Raw genomic sequence first — 20,281 nt, 5'->3', positions numbered from 1 at the left:
AGGTCGAGGCCCTGGCAGTTCTCAGATTTCCCGTTTCCCTCTGATCTGTATTCTCCGTGGGTTCTGGTGGGATGGCCCCGCCAGGCTATTCATGTTGCAGGCAGCTGGGTCTTTGTGCATTCTCCTCTACTGCTGCCACTTTTTTTTTTTTTTTTTTTTTGGAGTGGAGTTATTTAACTGTACAATCCACCGCATACCATTAGGACGCTTGTTGGAGCTGTTCGGAGTATCAGAGGCTGTGTCAGATTTTGCCGCGGAGATGATGGCTTATCTTGCCCGTCTTCCCCTGCCTAACATGATGGGATCCTAAGGTGGCTTTGGCTTGTTAGCAAACATTTAGTTAATTAATAGTCATTGAAAACCTACTGTGTACATAGAATTGCAGTGAAAGGAATCAAAGTAGGTGTTGTGAGTGAGTAAAGCAATTTATAGTCAAGTAGGAGGCATGAGGTGAGTGCCCAGATGAATTGAGAGTGCTTCCGATACTCGTATGTGTAACAGAAACCCCTGGAGGGCAGATTTCTGGACCTTCTTTCCAAAGATTTTGGTTCAGGCACTCAGCTTACTGGTGGGAACAAGAGCCTGCACTTTAGATTTCATGTGTAATTTACATGAAAATGGCGCCTGGACGTGCTTTGAGGTTGAGGACCTGAACCAGAGAGGAGGGTGTGGACAGAGCAACATAAGTGACGTAAATGGAGACACGGTAGGGAAGTGAGAGATGTGGGGAAATGGTGTGTGTGGTCAGCTGGCACTGCGGGGGTTAGACTGGGTTTGCCACACAGCTGACCAGGAGGTTGACACCTAAGCAAAGGTTGGGCTCTTGTCATTTTCGCGTCAGATGTGCACCCTTCAGACAGCATGGTGTGTGGTGTCGTGTCCTACAGGAAGTGCTTGTCCTCTTTTGGATTGACTCACTTCCGGGCCTACTCACCAAAGGCCTCAAAGCCTTCATGAAATGGTGATCTGATGATGACAAAAATCATAATAAAATACTAATACTACAGAAATAGATGCTAGTAAAAAGCTAATGTTTATTAGTACAATAAGGAAGCATTCACCTATGTACTTTTCATGGTACTGAGCCATTTAATCCTCAGGACGACTCAGCGGATCAAGTGCCATCTGTAGCCCCATTTCACAGATGAGCTAGTTGAGGCACAGGGAGGCTCAACCTGTCCCAGGGTCCCCAGTGCGTCACTGGCAGAGCCTGGATTTGAATTTCATCACTCTGGCTCCACAGCCTGTGCTCATTCCCACTAGAGTCCACTGCTTCTCAGTGACCAGAGACAGCTCTTAAAACTGGTTGGCTGTTTGTGTCATGTGCACTTAAGCAAGTTTCTCTTCTGCAGGTTTCAGTTTCTGCCTCTTTCATAGGCCTTAACCTGGGTCATTATATCTCAGGCATCCTCTTACCTAAAAGTCCAAGAGTCAAGGATTTACCTTGTTTAATTGAATTAGAATCTTCTCTTTGCTTCTGAAAACCAGAAGGATGAGGAGAGTGTACTAACAGCATCATAATTTCATCCCAGATAAACTGCTTGGATTCTCAAATTTGGTTTTCTTTAAGAAAGAAAGGACAGTCTACAATGAGAAGTCATATGCCTTGTAACAAATATATATGGGACAAACCATGAAATGTCCAGTGAGTTCCTGTACAGCCATGTAGACCCTGTACAACATCCATTCCACAGAGATGGTCCCCAGCTACATGGTGCTTACAGTTTTAAAGCAAAATAGCAGCAATGCCGTAACAAATAAACTGACACATAACCGGAGGTTTGGGACATCTTACAACATTTATCTTTTATTTAAAACTTTTTATAAAGTTTGTGATTAGTGGTCATTTCTAAGAAGGGAAATAACATGGAAGAGAAACACCAAGAGAAGATGTGTGGGGAAAGAGATAAGAAGGAAAAGCAGGAAAATTAGAAGTTATTTACACAGGGCTCCTGTTTGGGTCTCGGTCTGTCTGCCTTTACGCTGGATTTACCTGGTTGTCTTCCTCTACACCCTCTCAGCATCGCTGGGCCGAGCCAGGGTCCTAAGCTAGGTCTTGAGGGATGGTCCCCAGAGGGGATGCTCCTTTTGGCCACCAGGCAGGCTTTGGGAGTTGCTGGTGAATAGGGCTAGTTAAGCATGTGACGTTTCTTTCCAATCCCCTCCCTTTCCGTTCCCTTATTGTTTATGCTGAGGGTGCCTTTGCCTTCATTCTGCAGCTTGGTAGCTGTCCAGCTGCCCCGTCCCTTCACCCTTCCCTGTGGGCCCCACCAGCATCTCACCTGGACCTGCTCACCAAGTGATGCTCCGATTCCCAAATCTCACCTCCTCCTGAGTGAGGCAATTGGCCCGGCATCTAAGGCCCTTGCTGTCTTCTTCCCAATTGTGAGGGCAGAAACCATCAAACACACCAGTCTCTAAGAAGGAGTTAATGATTCGTAAACCGGGACCATTTTTACTTTACTCTCTCTGAGGTTCCTGTGTTCAGGCGTGCCAGTGGTCGTCCCTTAGCTCTCAGAAAGGATGTGGTTGATTTACCGTTTTATGGGACAGAGAGGAGAGTTTCTGAACTGAAGGCGTAGCAGGAAACCCTCAACTTCCTCAACTCCTACCATTTCATGCACAAGTGAAATGGCCAGTCTTAGAAGTGGGTTCCAGCGACCCCACTTATCTAATAAGACCTCCCGATTTGAATTTAAATATATTTAAAATTAGCATCATATGTATCTATTTTCTATACTTCTATTTTGTGTTTATTTGATCAGTTGTGTATTTCATTAGAAATACAGTTATGTTTTCTCACTTTAGCTAAAGGCCCATTGTTTTTACACACTAACAGAAGGGAGGAACATTGATTATATTTTCATCCTCATCTAATGCGTTTTGCAGCCCTTTCTTGGTGTAGGTCATTTTGGACATTGTATGAACTCAGTTATGCCAATTATAGAGACTTTCTCCTTGCAAAATAAGTTTCTGATTTAGATATGAAGACAGAATACAAATAAAACAAGAAATAGTGATATATGAAATAAGATTTGGGCCCATGGTCTTTATGGCTTATTTTCCTCTAAATTCAGAGTGGATGATATTTAATTCTAATTTATTTTCTCTTCATTCTTTCTCAGAGTTCCCTGTAAACAAATCAAAGCACAGTCACTTCTGCTTGTCTCCCCAAATGGAGGAGGGTGAAAGTTGATATGAGCTAACATCTGTTAGCTCATATCAACAAGCTTTTATTTTTCTGCAATTTTTATTCTCTGTTGATTTGTAAATTTTCTTTCTCTTTCCTTCCCATTGCCCTTCCCTCCTCCCTTCCTTTCTTCCTGATTTTCTTCTCTCATTTTTTTCTTCATCCACAAGAATATATTGCACACCCTCAAGATGTTCCAGGCTATTAATAGGGACACAAAGATGAACAGTGGTGTTGGATGCTTTGGGTTGAAATAACAGGAAACCTAATTCGAATTGACTTAAATCATTTACATTTATTTGCTTTTGAAAATTCCGAATTTATTTGCTTACTGCAAATTCCAGTAGGAGGGAAGAGGGCAGGAGGTGCTAGAGAGGGAACAAAAGTGTCCACTACAAAAAAGTTCTCCAGGCTTAATGACCTTGAGGGAGACACATATACTCTGCAGGGCAGGGCAATGGTGGTTGAGGGAAATGCAGTGTCCTCGGGTCACAAGGCAAGGGCTGCTTTTCCTCCTGTCTTATGGCCCAGCCCATTCCCTTGAATTCTTCTGGAAGATGTTTCTGTGTAGCAGCCCATTGGTCCAGTTTAGAGTAGAGAAAGAGAGGCAGGGTTTCAGAAGAGGTAATGGGTTCAAGCTTATGAAATTTGAGATGTCTGTGGGACCACCAGTGGCAACACCCAAAGGGCATCTCGTTAAATGGATTTGGAGCTTCATGGATGTCTTGAGGATGTTCTCAAGGAGAATGGGGCCGGGAGAAGAGGAAGGAGTGAGATAGGCACGCCCACACACAAACTTACACATATAATCATGCTTTTTTTTTTTTTTGACTACAGAGCTTATTTATTCAATGACTTTTCTTTGGCAGAATTCGGTACGGTGTTCACAGTTTATATGCACACACTCTTCAGGGCTTAAATCCACGATTCAGACATCTCAACATCCTGTGCAGGAGAAGGTCTCATGCTGAATTCATTGAATCTAAGACACTTCCAGTTTTACCACCATAAAAGAAAAATGCTGTCACTGATCATTTTATGATGCCATCGACGCTAAGACACGTCTCATTCTTAGGGCTGTTAAAACATGGAAAACAATGGCCACCTTAGACTTGGTGAAATATGTGAGCACCAATAACAATAACACGTTGAGTACAACTGGGCGGACCCAGCACAGTTCGGAGCGCTTTTCATGATTAACACATTTAATCTCCGCAAGTACCTGGTGAGCAGGGACTATTATGTAATCACGCAGTTTAAGGATGGGAGAGAGAAAGAAGAATCACTGGGAAAGGAGCATTAGGAAAACCAGAGGATGCTGTCCTCCCCACAGGGCACTGAATCACGCCTCAGCCTTCTTCTTCCCTCCTCATCCTACGCACATTGCCCACTCTCCTCACCATCCTGTTCAACTCTCAGAAGTATCAGGAGGAAAAATGGATATAACTCCAGGGACAGCTGAAGCCCCTGTACATTGTTTTAGGATTGGTCTCTGTATGTGTGTTCAAGATACAGGCTACTTACGCTGCTGCTGTGGTACCTAGTGTGGAGGGATATTTCATTTATGGTTTTAATGTAAACTTTTTGGCCATGAGTCCTAACTTACGACTTTGAATTCTACGCTTTAGTCTTCCCACTGACAGCAGTGGTGACTTCAACAAAGTTCTTCATCCTTCATGAGCTCACTTTTGTTATATGATGACTAAAATCATTTCATCCTGGGAAGTGTCTTTATTTCAGCTGACAAAAGTGTTCAGAATGTAGATTATCGTTCTGCCTGAATGCTTATTGAGTAGGATGGCAGACTTCTTTAAGAGGTTAATCTTTCCCATGATTGATTTGGCCCATTGAGGGGTTCTCTGGGGATCCTTATACCTTCAAACTATTTATTTCCTGCTGCCCCACACACTGTGAGTGCTGTGGCTGAAAATGACCATTTTACTCTAGGGAACCACATTTGACATTAAAGCTTAACCTTCGTATAATGTCAAAGATAATATCGTCTGGTATTTCCAAATTTGTAATGTCACTGCCTACTTTACTTCTTGCCTTTAAAAACTTTTCGGAAATCAGCAAAGACTCATTAGCGAAAAGTGGGAAAATAATCTAAATGAAAGAAATTATAATATTTTTGCTGTACAATACTATGGAAAACATGCAGTCATTAAAAATTTTGTTGTAGAAATTATGCTGATGAGGAAAATGTTCATAATGTATTAAATGAATTAAAAAAGCTGGTTGCAAAGTGTTATTAGATCCTATTTTTGTAAAATAAAACAAAAATAAAATAATTATATGCAAATATTCATAATAGAAGGATCACACTAAAATATGAACAGAAATGATCCCTGGATAGTCAGATTATAGGTAGAACTTTTGATTTTCTTATTTTTTGCTTTTTTTACGTTTTATAAATTTTCAACAATGAACATATATTACTTTTGTAATTAGTTTTTAAAAGTAATTATTGAAGAAAAAAATTCCTTGGATGAGGAGGTTGCCTGGAAAGTTATCTGTAAGAAACTCCATTCTCCATAGAGCATTTGGCAGAAAGCTCCCTCTAAGTCACCAACTTAGACATTTGTTTCTTCTTTCTGCCCAAATCAAAATTTCCATAGCTTCAGGAAAAGGGACATTTTTCCATCTAACTTGTGACTTGTCTGGTGGCAGACGAGTCTGGTCTGTTCAGCATAATAAGTGTAATCCTACTCTTATATGTTTGCAAGGATGGGGTACTGGTTTCCTCAGGGTTGCTTGGTGGCAACCTTAGTATAATACTTAAAAGAGCAGAAATTTATTCTCACACATATCTGGAGGCCAGAAGACAAAATCAGTACCCCTGGGCAGAAATCACCATGTCGGCAATTCCACGCTCCCTCTGGATGCTCTAAGGGAGAGCCTGTTCCTTGCCTCTTCCAGTTTACGGTGGCTGCAGGCATTACCTGCCTTGTGGCCACATCACTCCGATCTCTTACCTCTGGCCACACTGCCTTCTCCTCTTCTGCCTGTATCAAATCTCTCTCTGCCTTTCCCTTCTAAGGACATATGTGATCAGAATTAAAGTCTACCAGACAATCCAGGATAATCCCCTCATCTCAAGATCCTTAATTTATCCAAATCTGCAAAGACCCTTTTTCCTTATAACATTTACAGGCTCCAGAGGTTAGGACCTAATATCTTTGGGGGGCCATTATTTCATTTACTGTAGGTTCTACCCTTATAAATGGGTAGTTCTAGAAGTGTAAGAACTTTCAGGCAAAAATATAACGTTCATAGTTAATAAGTTGTTCAGGTTAAGTTTATTATTTCTTGAGCCTAAGAAAATTCTTTCATTGGAATTCAGAAAACTACTTAAAAAAATAGAAAAATGAGGAAGGTTGCTCCTATGTTGAGCCACATTTCTTTGTCTTATTTACTTATCAATATTTCTGAAAAAGAAGAGATATGTTAACATTTTAAATGGGGTCAGCTTTCTCACACAAAGTTGTGAGCATTTGTAGTTCGTTTTGGTTCAGCGTAGTGAGCATATTAAACACTGTTTGTAAAAAAAGTCCACAATTCTGCCACAGGGAGTGACAATAATGTTTTCTCCCCATTCCCAACAAAGCTTAAAGGATAATTTTGAAGATGGTTCGGAAGCTATCATCAGTGTAATGTGTGTGCCTGAGAGAAATATCTTGTTATGAAGTTATTTTTTCTCTCATGATTTCCTCATTAGACAGTTTGTCTTTGAAACAATTTGTTGGTTTAGTTCTGAAAATTTAATCATTATGTGAATTTAGGGTTCATTTATTCAGAAAACATTTAAATTATTCTGCATGTTTTCCTGGATTAATTCTGTGGATAAAATATAGTTCCTCTGTGGTAGACTTCATCTGTTAGGCGACCTACAGAAACACCACACAGAAAACCAATTAAGTTGGCAAAAAGTCATTAATAACATGCTTTATGGTTTGTTTCCAGCAGAGATTGTACTACTTGTTAGAGATGGTTGCAAGGTTATTATAACTTCCAAACTAAAATCTGCTTCATGTAAATATAATGCTTGAATACAATTAATGTTTAAAAGACGTTTTCAATTATATATATATATTTTTTCTACTTATCATTCTTTGTTATATCATTTTTTCCCCAGTGTTCTATTCACCTTTTACATTAGAGGCACCTGTAATGAGGAAGTGAAATGTTAACAGCAACACTTTGCCTGATACTCTAGGGCTAGTTTAATTTATTCTTTGTTAAATGGAAAAATGAGCATTAAATAAGGAAGCATTAGACAGTATAGACTGTGATTATAATCTCATACAAGCCTGAACTTATTTTTGCAGGTGATTTTTTAGCCTCAAATTTTTTTTATCAAAGCAATATCTTCATGGATAAAAGCTTTAAATATAATGAAAAATGAAACATAAACTATATCTCTCCCTCACATCCTAACCCTGCTTGAAAGGGAAATTATAATTATTTCAAAAGTTTCTTCTTATATTTACTTTCATATTTTATTTTATTTTATTTTTTTAACATCTTTATTGGAGTAAAATTGCTTTACAATGTTGTGTTAGTTTCTGCTGTGTAACAAAGTGAATCAGCTATATGTATACATATATCCCCATATCCCCTCCCTCTTACGTCTCCCTCCCACCCTCCCTATCCCACCCCTCTAGGTGGTCACAAAGCATGGAGCTGATCTCCCTGTACTATGCGGCTGCTTCCCACTAGCTATCTGTTTTACATTTGGTAGTGTATATATGTCAATGCCACTCTCTCACTTTGTGCCAGCTTACCCTTCCCCCTCCCCATGTCCTTAAGTCCATTCTCTACATCTGCGTCTTTATTCCTGTCCTGCCCCTAGGTTCTTCAGAGTCATTTTTTTTTTTTTTTTAGATTCCATATATATGTGTTAGCATACAGTATTTGTTTTTTTCTTTCTGACTTACTTCACTCTGTCTGACTGACTCCAGGTCCATCCACCTCACTACAAATAACAATCTCATTTCTTTTTATGGCTGAGTAATATTCCATTGTATATATGTGCCACATCTTCTTTATCCATTCATCTGTTGATGGACACTTAGGTTGCTTCCATGTCCTGGCTATTGTAAGTAGAGCTGCAATGAACATTGTGGTACATGACTCTTTGAATTATGGTTTTCTCAGGGTATATGTCCAGAATTGGGATTACTGGGTCATATGGTAGTTTTATTTTTAGTTTTTTAAGGAACCTCCATACTGTTCTCCATAGTGGCTGTATCAATCTACATTCCCACCAACAGAGCAAGAGGGTTCCCTTTTCTCCACACCCTCTCCAGCATTTATTGTTTGCAGATTTTTTGATGATGGCCATTCTGAGTGGTGTGAGGTGATACCTCATTGTAGTTTTGATTTGCATTTCTCTAATGATTAATGATGTTGAGCATCCTTTCATGTGTTTGTTGGCAATCTATATATCTTCTTTGGAAAAATATCTATTTAGATCTTCTGCCCGGTTTTGGATTGGGTTGTTTGTTTTTTTGATACTGAGCTGCATGAGCTGCTTGTATATTTTGGAGATTAATCCTTTGTCAGTTGTTTTGCTTGCAAATCTTTTCTCCCATTCTGAGGGTTGTCTTTTCATCTTGTTTATGGTTTCCTTTGCTGTGAAAAAGCTTTTAAGTTTCATTAGGTCCCATTTGTTTATTTTTGTTTTTATTTCCATTTCTCTAGGAGGTGGGTCAAAAAGGATCTTGTTGTGTTTTATGTCATAGAGTGTTATGCCTATGTTTTCATCTAAGAGTTTTATAGTGTCTGGTCTTACATTTAGGTCTTTAATCCATTTTGAGTTTATTTTTCTGTATAGTGTTAGGAAGTGTTCTAATTTCATTAGTTTACTGTGCTTTCTATCCTGTTCCATTGATCTATTTCTCTGTTTTTGTGCGAGAACCATACTGTCTTGATTACTGTAGCTTTGTATTATAGTCTGAAGTCAGGGAGCCTGATTCCTCCAGCTCCAGTTTTCTGTCTCAAGATTGCTTTGGCTATTCGGGGTCTTTTGTGGTTCCATACAAATTGTGAAATTTTTTGTTCTAGTTCTGTGAAAATGCCATTGGTAGTTTGACAGGGATTGCATTGAATGTGTAGATTGCTTTGGGTAGTATAGTTATTTTCACAATGTTAATTCTTCCAATCCAAGAACATGGTATGTCTCTCCATCTGTTTGTATCATCTTTAATTTCTTTCATCAGTGTCTTATTGTTTTCTGCATACAGGTCTTTTGTCTCCTTAGGTAGGTTTATTCCTAGATATTTTATTCTTTTTGTTGGGAATGTTTCCTTAATTTCTCTTTCAGATTTTTCATCATTAGTGTACAGGAATGCAAGAGATTTCTGTGCATTAATTTTGTATCCTGCTACTTTACCAAATTCAATGACTAGCTCTAGTAGTTTTCTGGTAGCATGTTTAGGATTCTCTATGTATGTATCATGTCATCTGCAACCAGTGACAGCTTTACTTCTTCTTTTCCAATTTGGATTCCTTTTATTTCTTTTTCTTCTCTGATTGCTGTGGCTTAAACTTCCAAAACTATGTTGAGTAATAGTGGTGAGAGTGGGCAACCTTGTCTTGTTCCTGATCTTAGTGGAAATGGTTTCAGTTTTTCACCATTGAGAACGATGTTGGCTGTGGGTTTGTCATATATGGCCTATGTTGAGGTAGGTTCCCTCAATGCCTACTTTCTGGAGAGTTTTCATTATTAATGGGTGTTGAATTTTGTCAAAAGCTCTTTCTGCATCTATTGAGATTATCATATGGTTTTTATTCTTCAGTTTGTTAAGATGGTTTATCACATTGATTGATTTGCATATATTGAAGAGTCCTTGCAATCCTGGGATAAACCCCACTTGATCATGGTGTATGATCCTATTAATGTGCTGTTGGATTCTGTTTGTTAGTATTTTGTTGAGGATTTTTGCATAGATATTCATCAGAGACATTGACCTGTAGTTTTTCTTTTTTGTGACATCTTTGTCTCCTTTTGGTGTCAGGGTGATAGTAGCCTCGTAGAATGGGTTTGGGAATGTTCCTCTCTCTGCTATATTTTGGAAGATTTTGAAAAGGATAGATAGTAACTCTTCTCTAAATGTTTGATAGAATTTGCCTGTGAAGCCATCTGGTCCTGGACTTTCGTTTGTTGGAAGATTTTTAATCACAGTTTCAATTTCAGTGCTTGTGATTGGTCTGTTTATATTTTCTATTTCTTCCTGGTTCAGTCTTGGAAGGTTGTGCTTCTCTAAGAATTTGTCCATTTCTCCAGGTTGTCCATTTTATTGGCATATAGTTGCTTGTAGTAATCTCTCATGATCCTTTGCATTTCTGCAGTGTCAGTTGTTACTTCTTTTTCATTTCTAATTCTGTTGATTTGAGTCTTTTCTGTTTTTTTCTTGATGAGTGTGGCTAATGGTTTATCAATTTTGTTTATCTTCTCAAAGAACCAGCTTTTAGTTTTATTAATCTTTGCTATTGTTTTCTTCATTTCTTTTTCATTTATATCTTATCTGATCTTTATGCTTTCCTTCTGCTATCATTGTTTTTTTTTGTTCTTCTTTCTCTAATTGCTTTAGGTTAAAGTTAGGTTGTTTACTTGAGATTTTTCTCGTTTCTTGAGGTAAGATTGTATTGTTATAAACTTCCGTGTTAGAACTGCTTTTGCTGTATCCCATAGGTTTTGGGTCATTGTGTTTTCATTGTCATTTGTTTCTATGTGTTTTCTGATTTCCTCTTTGATTTCTTCAGTGATCTCTTGGTTATTTAGTAGTGTATTGTTTAGCCTCCATATGTTTGTATTTTTTACAGTTTCTTTCCTGTAATTGATATCTAGTCTCATAGTGTTGTGGTCAGAAAACATACTTGATACAATTTCAATTTTCTTACTATTACCAAGGCTTGATTTGTGACCCAAGAGATCATCTATTCTGGAGAATGTTCCATGAGAACTTGAGAAGAAAGTTTATTCTGTTGTTTTTGGATGGAATGTCCTATAAATATCAATTAAGTCCATCTTGTTTAATGTGTCATTTAAAGCTTGTGTTTCCTTATTTATTTTCATTTTGGATGATCTCTCCATTGGTGAAAACGGGTTGTTAAAGTCCCCTACTAGTATTGTGTTACTGTTGATTTCCCCTTTTATGGCTGTTAGCATTTGCCTTATGTATTGAGGTGCTCCTTTGTTGGGTGCATAAATATTTAGAATTGTTATATCTTCTTCTTGGATTGATCCCTTGATCACTATGTAGTGTCCTTCTTTGTCTCTTTTGATAGTCTTTATTTTAAAGTCTATGTTGTCTGATATTATAGTTGCTGCTCCAGCTTTCTTTTGATTTCCATTTGCATGGAATATCTTTTTCCATCCCCTCACTTTCAGTCTGTATGTGTCCCTAGGTGTGAAGTGGCTGTCTTGTAGACAGCATATATATGGGTCTTGTTTTTGTATCCATTCAGCCAGTCTGTGTCTTTTGGTTGGAGCATTTAATCCATTTACATTTAAGGTAATTATCGATATGTATGTTCCTATCACCATTTTCTTAATTGTTTGGGGTTTGTTATTGTAGTCTTGTCCCTCTCTTGTGTTTCCTGCCTAGAGAAGTTCCTTTAGCATTTCTGTAAAGCTGGTTTGGTGGTGCTGAATTCTCTTAGGTTTTCTTGTCCGTAAATGTTTTAATTTCTCCATCGAATCTGAATGAGATCCTTGCTGGATATAGTAATGTTGATTGTAGGTTTTTCCCTTTCATCACTTTATATATGTCCTGCCACTCCCTTCTGGCTTGCAGAGTTTCTGCTGAAAGATCAGCTGTTAACTTTATGGGGATTCCCTTGTATGTTATTTGTTGCTTTTCCCTTGCTGATTTTAATATTTTTTCTTTGTATTTAATTTTTGATAGTTTGATTAATATGTCTTGGCGTGTTTCTCCTTGGATTTATCCTTATGGGAATCTCTGCACTTCCTGGACTTGATTGACTGTTTCCTTTCCCATATTAGGGAAGTTTTGAAGTATAATCTCTTAAAATATTTTCTCAGACCCTTTGTTTTTCTCTTCTTCTCCTGGGACCCCTATAATTCTAATGTTGGTGCATTTAACGTTGTCCCAGAGGTCTCTGAGACTGTCCTCAATTCTTTTCATGTCTTTTTCTTTATTCTGCTCTGTGGTAGTTATTTCCACTATTTTATCTTCCAGGTCACTTATCTGTTCTTCTGCCTCAGTTATTCTGCTATTGATTCCTTCTAGAGAATTTTAAATTTCATTTATTGTGTTGTTCATCACTGTTTGTTTGGTCTTTAGTTCTTCTAGGCCCTTGTTAAATGTTTCTTGTATTTTCTCCATTCTGTTTCCAAGATTTTGGATCATCTTTACTATCATTACTCTGAATCCTTTTTCAGGTAGACTGCCTATTTCCTCTTAATTTGTTTGATCTGGTGGGTTTTTAGTTTGCTCCTTCATGTGCTGTGTATTTATCTGCCTTTTCATTTTGTTTAACTTACTGTGTTTGGGGTCTCCTTTTTGTAGGCTGCTGGTTCGTAGTTCCCATTGTTTTTGGTGTCTTCCCCCAGTGGGTAAGGTTGGTTCTGTGGGCTGGGTAGGCTTCCTGGTGGGGGAGACTGGTGCCTGTGTTCTGGTGGATGCAGCTGGATCTTTTCTTTCTGGTGGGCAGGACCATGTCCAGTGGTGTGTTTTGGGGTGTCTGTGAACTTATTATGATTTTAGGCAGCTTCTCTTCTAATCGCTGTGGTTGTGTTCCTGTCTTGCTAGTTTGGCATGGTGTGTCCAGCACTGGAGCTTGTTGGTCGTTGAGTGGAGCTGGGTCTTAGCATTGAGACGGAGATCTCTGGGCGAGCACTCACCGATTGATATTACATGGGGCCGGGAGGTCTCTGGTGGACCAATGTCCTGAACTCAGCTCTCCCACCTCAGAGGCTCAGGCCTGACACCTGGTCGGAGCACCAAGACCCTTTTGGGATGTCTGAGGTCTTCTGCCAGCGTTCAGTAGGTGTTCTGTAGGAGTTGTTCCACATGTAGATGTATTTGTCGGGAGGAAGGTGATCTCCTTGTCTTACTCCTCTGCCATCTTGAAGGTCCTCTCCCTACTTTCATATTTTAAATATTATGTTTTCACCTATTTTAGAAATCTTCTGGCTATTTTGGTAGATAAAGATTTAGGTCTGTAATAACCCTACCCACTTTCCTTCCTCCATCTTCCTAATATAGTTACTTCTGAAATTTTAGTTTAGTCAATATGTATGTAATAACTAAAGGGTCCATCATTACACCCTGAGGGTATTTTTTTGTTGTTCACTTTTGTTTGAATTAATAATTTAAGTTTAGAGTTAGTATAGTTTGTTCCCCAGTACTGTGTCAGATTTGGCATTTACCTGTCAATAAATATGTTACTCAACTAGTCAATTATAGAGATTCTGTGAATCTTTTTAATCTTCTCCTGGGATTCTCTCTGGTGCTTCTGCACCAGAATAGACTATTTGTTTCTAGGCAGTCTTCACTGTTATAACTCTGGGATTTCTCTCTCCTGGGGTGGATACTCCTCTGATTTCTTCCTCTTTTTAAAAAAGATTTATTCTCTTATTTTGCTGGAACACATATTAAGAAATAAAAATTGTGTGCCTGAAAATTTCTTCATTCTACTCTCACCTTTTGGAAAGTTTGGCTGGGTATAGAAATATAAGTTAGATATAATTTCTGCTTAAATTGTGAAGGCACTGCCCATTGATTTCTGTGTCTTCTGTGTCTTGGTGTGAATTTTCCACCCTTGCCCCAATGCATTTAATTGGAAAGTAGTGGATCTTTTCAATTTGGAGACTCTTATTTCTTGGTATTTTAGGGACTCTTGAGTAAAATTTCTCCTTCCCCTCCTATTTTTGAAACCATTTGACAAATAAGAAACAATATAGATAAATCAGATAAAAATACCAGCTTTATAAAACTTGCTTTGGAGGATGTGACTTATATGTGTAGACTCAGTGGGTTTTCTCAAGCTTTCAAATCTTTGTTGGAACCCCCTATGTTACTCTGTTCTCTCCCATTCATTTTGTCCTTTTGTGCTTATGACTTAAAAATGTCCGTTATGATCAATTTAGTGGAGTTTGCAGAGGACATAAATATTTAAGGTCAACTTGCCATCTTTATCCAGAAATCCTCTCTGAATTGTTAAACCCTCTCTAAATTGCTAATTTTAGCTGTTTAAACTTCCTTGTTTTATATTTTTATCTGAGATAGAAATGGTGATCCTTAACCTACTTTCAAGTTTAAAGAGATATTTATAAAGTACTTTGAACTTTTCCTAAGAGTAGAGCTGTATAAATAAAGTACCATTGTTATTCAAATACAGCTCCCCTTGGTTTGAATGGAAAGGTCAATGAACTATAGACAAAATGGTGGCAAATGAGATATAGATGTTAAAGTGGCAATAAATTACCCAGATCATAAAAAAGTCATTAATTGTGCTCTTAAATAGGAACAGCTATTTCTTATTACATCTCTGTGCATTTCAATTCCTGACTACCAGCAAGTAATTATAAAAACCACTGTGACAACAGGGGCAGATGTGTTCCTTGGTGTGCTGGCTGTTCATTTCTTTGTTTTTACTGAAAATATTATACATTCATTTCTTGGCAGGAGAAATGATGTCTGGGCTTCCGTGCATACTGAGTTCTCTGAGTGAGACATTAGTTAGACTGGCGTTTATGAGTCACCAGTCATCTTCATAAGCCAAATCCGGGAATTATAAAATAATTTACTCAGGAAGTAATGGGTATAAATGAGGTTTTATCATCCTGAGAAACAGGAAAGCTACCTTGTGAGCTAATGATCCTACTGAAATTAGGTTTTCCCCCATACCATTGATGGATGAATACATTCTCTTTAAAACTTGTTTTTGTGACACTTATGAGCAGTGTTAAAATTCTCATTTATCACCATCTAGCTGTGCCTATAATATTTGCTAGGGCAGGGAAGGTGCTGTCCATGATCACAGAGACATCTTACTATTATTAGTCTATTCATGGGATGATGTAAAACAAGTGTTTACTTTTCTCCTTGGATAGCTCACCAGTTCATTCAGAGCTCACCTTGCTTGTGTCCAAAAGTCCCTTCTTTGTTCTCTCTTCCTCATTCTCATTCCAAAGGTGTCCTAAAGTCCTTTCACTCCTTACCCCTCCCTTACAGCCCCATCCCCTACTGGGTCTGGCTGACAGGGAGCATTTTGTTTGGGGTTGGGGAGACCTACAGGGGCTTTCAGAGCCCTCAGCATAAATTTGCCACCAAACCAACTTTTATCTTGAGGATAAAAATTGACTCTTTTCTATAGCAAAAACCTGGTTTATTCATAGCTATGCCAACAGAATCTGGATTTCATTTGTCCTTCTTAGCAAGGGTCACCTCTCGGAAGAGAGGAAGAGCAGGGAGGGAGATAACTCATTCTGCCACGTGTATACTGGAGTCATTCTGAGAAAAGAGAGTCAAAGGAAGGGAATTTAGAGTCCCCTTAGGACAATGAAAAAATTAGTTTATTCATTCATGAAATGAATTAGTTTATCTGTCACTAAAATCCCTACTACGGACTTTATGCATTTTTCCTTTTAACTTATGCTTCCTTTTAAACAAAACAAACATTCACTACTGATAACTATAAATTTATTAATATATAGGATAAATCTATATATTAATGGTTACTGATACATTTATGTATATTTGAAAAATACATAAAATGGAAATTTTAGAAGAATGAGCTAAGTCTGAAATAAACGATATTATATATATATCTTTTTAATTGCAATGGCTTCATATTATCATCAGTTTAGGCAAGTTCTTCTTTAATTACAGTAGATGTAAAACCAAATTTCAAATGGCTTTGATGACTTCAGTATTCTTTGGCTAACCTTTCAGATCTAATCAGATCATCAGTTTTCACCCTAGAATGAGGTAGAGAAGATCACATGACAGAAGGAGATGTAACAGCTCTGCCATTTTTGTTGTTGTTGTCGTCTGGTTGTGTGTGAATTCTTTTTATTATCTTAAATCCATTTTTGTTGTTGTCGTCTGGTTGTGTGTGAATTCTTTTTATTATCTTAAATCCATTTTTGTTGCTGTCATCTGGTTGTGTGTGAATTCTTTTTATTATCTTAAATCCTGTTTATTAGCAGGAATTTCAGCTGGGCTTTGTTAAAATCAGACTATGAAACGCATAAATTCATGGAGATGAGCAAATGTGAATGGTCATGTTCTGAGTGATCACAAGAGTGAAGTGGCCCCATCAACTCCTTTTCCACGGTAGAACCACACCCTTGGAGACTTCTTGTTCTGTTTCTGACACTAGTTATCTGACATGTGGACTGGCTGAGGGTGCCAGTGTCAGTCTGTATATTAAGCATGAGTTATGTTGAATTTATTTAACATTTTTGAAGAAAAAAGTAACTGTAAATAGAAATTCTAAGGTATACCATCCCTAATCTAAGGGATTCTATTGCATACCTCCCAGGGTGTACTTTGGAGACAGAGGACCTGGAGTAAGATGGGTTCACACTACCTGCCCAGCCCAAACAAATCACCTTGGTCCAGGGGTGGAAGGTACCAGCCTGGGAATTTTCTTCTGTGGTGGAGCTTACTCAGGCTACCTGAACTTCCAAAGGGAAATCAGATATGTTAGGACTGTGGAAAGGGGAAACTGACACAGTGAAACAACAAAAATATGTCTATAGCAAATAGCAAGATGATGATGTAGAATATTAGATCTTAGGCCACAGGGTGTCTTTTTTCTGCTCCAGTTTTGATTCAATGATCATCCAATAGTCAAATGAGTATTTTAGAGAACGCGGAGATGGTATGCAGGTAACTCTGCAAGAAAGAGGCTCTTGGAACCCATTTTGAAGAGCAGGCATTTCAGTTGGGCTTTGGTGATGGACAGATAGGGGAGAAAAACTGCATGAGAAATCCTGAGAAATTTGGTACAACATGCGTGAGCCTGGAGGATATTATGCTAAGTGATAAAAGCCAGGCACAAAGACAAATACTGCCTGTTCTCACTTATAAGTAAAATCTAAAATAGTCAAACTCGTCAAAGCAAAGAGTAGAATGGTGGTTGCCAGGGTCCGAGGGGGTGGGTACTGGGGGAAATGAGGAAATGTTGGTCAGAGGGTACGAAGTTTCACTTTTGCAAGATGAATAATTTCTGGAGATCTGCGGTACAGCGTAGTCAACTATAGTTAACAATATTGTATTGTGTACTTGAAATTTGCTTAGAGGGTAGATATTAAGTGTTCTTATCACCCACAAAAAGACAACCTACGTGAGGTGATGAATATGTTAATTAGCATTGCTGTGGTGATCATTTCACATTGTATGCATCTATCAAAGCATCAAAGTCGTACACCGTAAAATGTACAATTTTCATTTGTCAATTATACCTCAATAAAGCTAAAAAATGTTTAATAACATTTTTATAAGTGCTGAGGGTTTTTCAGAAGACAACTTGTTGCTCTAGTCTTTGCACATGTGACGTGACCATCATCACTGTTTCCTGCCTCCTTCTGAGGGTCCAGGAGAAAAGTGGAGGTGGGTGGGCTGGGGGCTGCTTTCTTCTGTGATTTGACAATGGAAGCAAAAGGCCATTTGCTGTTGTTATCCTCTACGTTTCCAAGAACTTGTTTGCCTTTCTCCAGGCACGTCGTTTGGTTTCTCATTTCTACCGGCTGAGGGTCCAGTGCGTTCTGCAGGGTGCAGTGGGAGGGAGACCCGGGCCCCTTTTGCACAAAGAAGCTTTGCCTGCCTTACGCGGAGGAAGGCGGATGCGTTTCCCTGTGATCCATCAAAGTCTCTCTTTTGCTTTCTTCCAGTTTCTCAAACAGAACGATGGAGAGCCCGTTCCGTGCAGTTTTCAATGGCCTTGATGTGTATATATTTATAAATTAGCTAAGCAAAGTGCATCATTTATAGAAAGCATAACTCTTGGTGCTGGTTTATGGAGATTCAGTTACCTGTGTAATTGATGCAGATGCATTAGACCTAAATCCACCTATCTCTTCATCCCCGTGTAGAAGTGTCTATGTGTCTTTATTGTTATTTTGTTTATTTGTGTCTTTCAGCACTTGAGGACTGACTTACTTTACAGTGTTCTGAGTTCAAGCCTTTGTTCATTTCTCTGCCTTCATTCGGGACATAATATATTTAAGCCATTAGCATCTAATTGGAAACATCAGACTGAATTTAGTGTCCTTGATTTGAAATTCAGTCCTCTGGTAAGAGATAAATATCATCTTTACTGTTAGAAATTAACTTAAATATGTTTTATCGTAAAGAATGATAAAAGGATAAATGATGATGCTTTATTTTCCACTCTCAGGGCCCCTGGTTCTTTTTATTAAAGCACATATATCACCTACTTACCCATACAAATATGCATGGCATATTTGACAGAAATCATTTCATTTTCTCTATGCTTTTGTTCCTGGGACTTTCCCAAATGTATTAAATAGAACAACTACTTATGAGAAATGAGAAAAGGGCATTGCCTCATGCAGTTTGTTTTACTTGAAATCGATGACATATGCAAAGGTTTGTGATTAAAGAAAAAGGATCATGAACTTAATTTATTAAAGCTCTTAAATGTAAAAAAAAAAATCCCTCATCTTCCGCTTGCATTTTTCCTTCACTGTTACAAGCAAAGCTTAGTGGTAGGAGATAGCCATTTGTCTTAAGGGAGTTGAATTTTTCTGCTGCATAGACTTTAGTTTATGGCTCATTTCTCTAAGAGAAACATGTTTACCAAAAAGATACGTGATAAGATCTGGCATAGGATGTATGAACCTTCCACTTAATGTTTTCCATCACTGCAGTGTGTAGTTTTAGGTTAAGGTAGAGCTGAGAATTTTGAGCAAATAGTTGTCTAAATTTTCTCAGGGGTCAAACAGTACTAATAATTTCCTTAGTCAATTTATGCCCCTGAAGTTCAGAATAACCAGCCAGTAGATTTGAATCAAAGAGAAAGTGCCAATCCTTAGTTGATTTTTTAGTGGAGAGTAAATAATCCGTTATCCTTAATTCACATAAAGAGGCAAAAGAAGCTATTTTCGTATGTAGGAAATAGGTTAGGGGGCCAAATCCAAGAGGGAGGAATATTAAATTTATGAAATGATTCTCTATTAACCAGTGAAATATCAGAAAACTCTGTTATATTAGTTATCCATTGCTGCATAAAAATTACCCCCAAATGAGTTGCTTAAAGCAGCAAACATTTATTATCTCACAGTTTCTGAGGTTCAAGAATCTGAGTGCAGCTTGGCTGGCTGTCTCTGACTCAGGGTCTCTCCTGTGGCTGTCATTGATGGAGCTGTTGGCTGGGCCTGGAGTTTCGTGTCAAAGCTCAACTGAGAGAGGTTCCACTTCCAAGCTCACTCAGGTGGTTGTTGGCAGGATTCGGCTCCTTACAGGTGGCTGGACTGAGGGCATCTGCCAGAGACCTCATTTCCTTGCCACGAGAGCCTCTCCATAGGGCAGCTCTCCAACATGGCGGCTGGCTTCCATCAGAATAAGCAAGCGAGAGAGCAGGGGAGGGGGGTAAGCAGGACACAAGACAGAGTCTTTTTGTAACTTAAACTTGGAAGTGGCATCTTAGAAGCCAGTCACAACAAGATCCGGTCCACACTCAAGGGGAGAGGATTATACAAGGATGTGAACACTGGGAAGTGAGGACTGTTGGGGCCATCTTAGAAACTACTAACCACATCTGCTGACTGCTCTTCAGACCTTATTCCGTTAATCAACAAGCATAAATTGAGCTTGTTGTTTACTGTCTAATAATGAGTTCTGCATGTCACATGATTACTCTTTTCCTGCTTTAAAATGTACCCATCCTTATCTTTGGGTCTTCTTTGCTGATCTGGGTGTCCTTCTTTTATTTTCTGAACAGTAATTCATTTAATTGCCACATTTTGGAGTTACAAAAAAAAAAAAACTCATTGCAGCTTTGCAGCCGAAGTTCCTTCTTGTCTCAATGAGATGCTTTCATTCCCTGCACCACTCCTTTGACTCCCACCCCTGTTCAGTGTTGTTTTGA

The 20,281-nt window shown here is 38.5% G+C and overlaps 1 protein-coding gene across 9 annotated transcripts in view; it reads left to right on the top strand.

Annotated features, from left to right (window-relative positions):
* Positions 1–20,281, top strand: part of PID1 (phosphotyrosine interaction domain containing 1) — a 240,117-nt gene that overhangs the window by 110,330 nt on the left and 109,506 nt on the right. For 7 of the 9 annotated variants that reach the window (XM_082464661.1, XM_082464659.1, XM_082464660.1 and 4 more), the window contains one exon: positions 18,312–18,464. The exons of 1 other annotated variant lie outside the window; for it this stretch is intronic. In XM_082464661.1, coding sequence (XP_082320787.1) covers positions 18,312–18,464 — 153 coding nt within the window. Of the gene's footprint in view, positions 1–18,311; positions 18,465–20,281 lie in introns of those variants that run through there. One more of the 9 variants, XM_082464657.1, reaches the window with a different exon arrangement.

The sequence above is a fragment of the Balaenoptera physalus genome (genome assembly GCF_965194825.1).
Source record: "Balaenoptera physalus genome assembly, chromosome: 6".
NCBI classification, from domain to species: Eukaryota; Metazoa; Chordata; class Mammalia; order Artiodactyla; family Balaenopteridae; genus Balaenoptera; species Balaenoptera physalus.
Note: the sequence above shows the minus strand (reverse complement) of the source record. Positions and strands in the feature narration are given on the sequence as shown.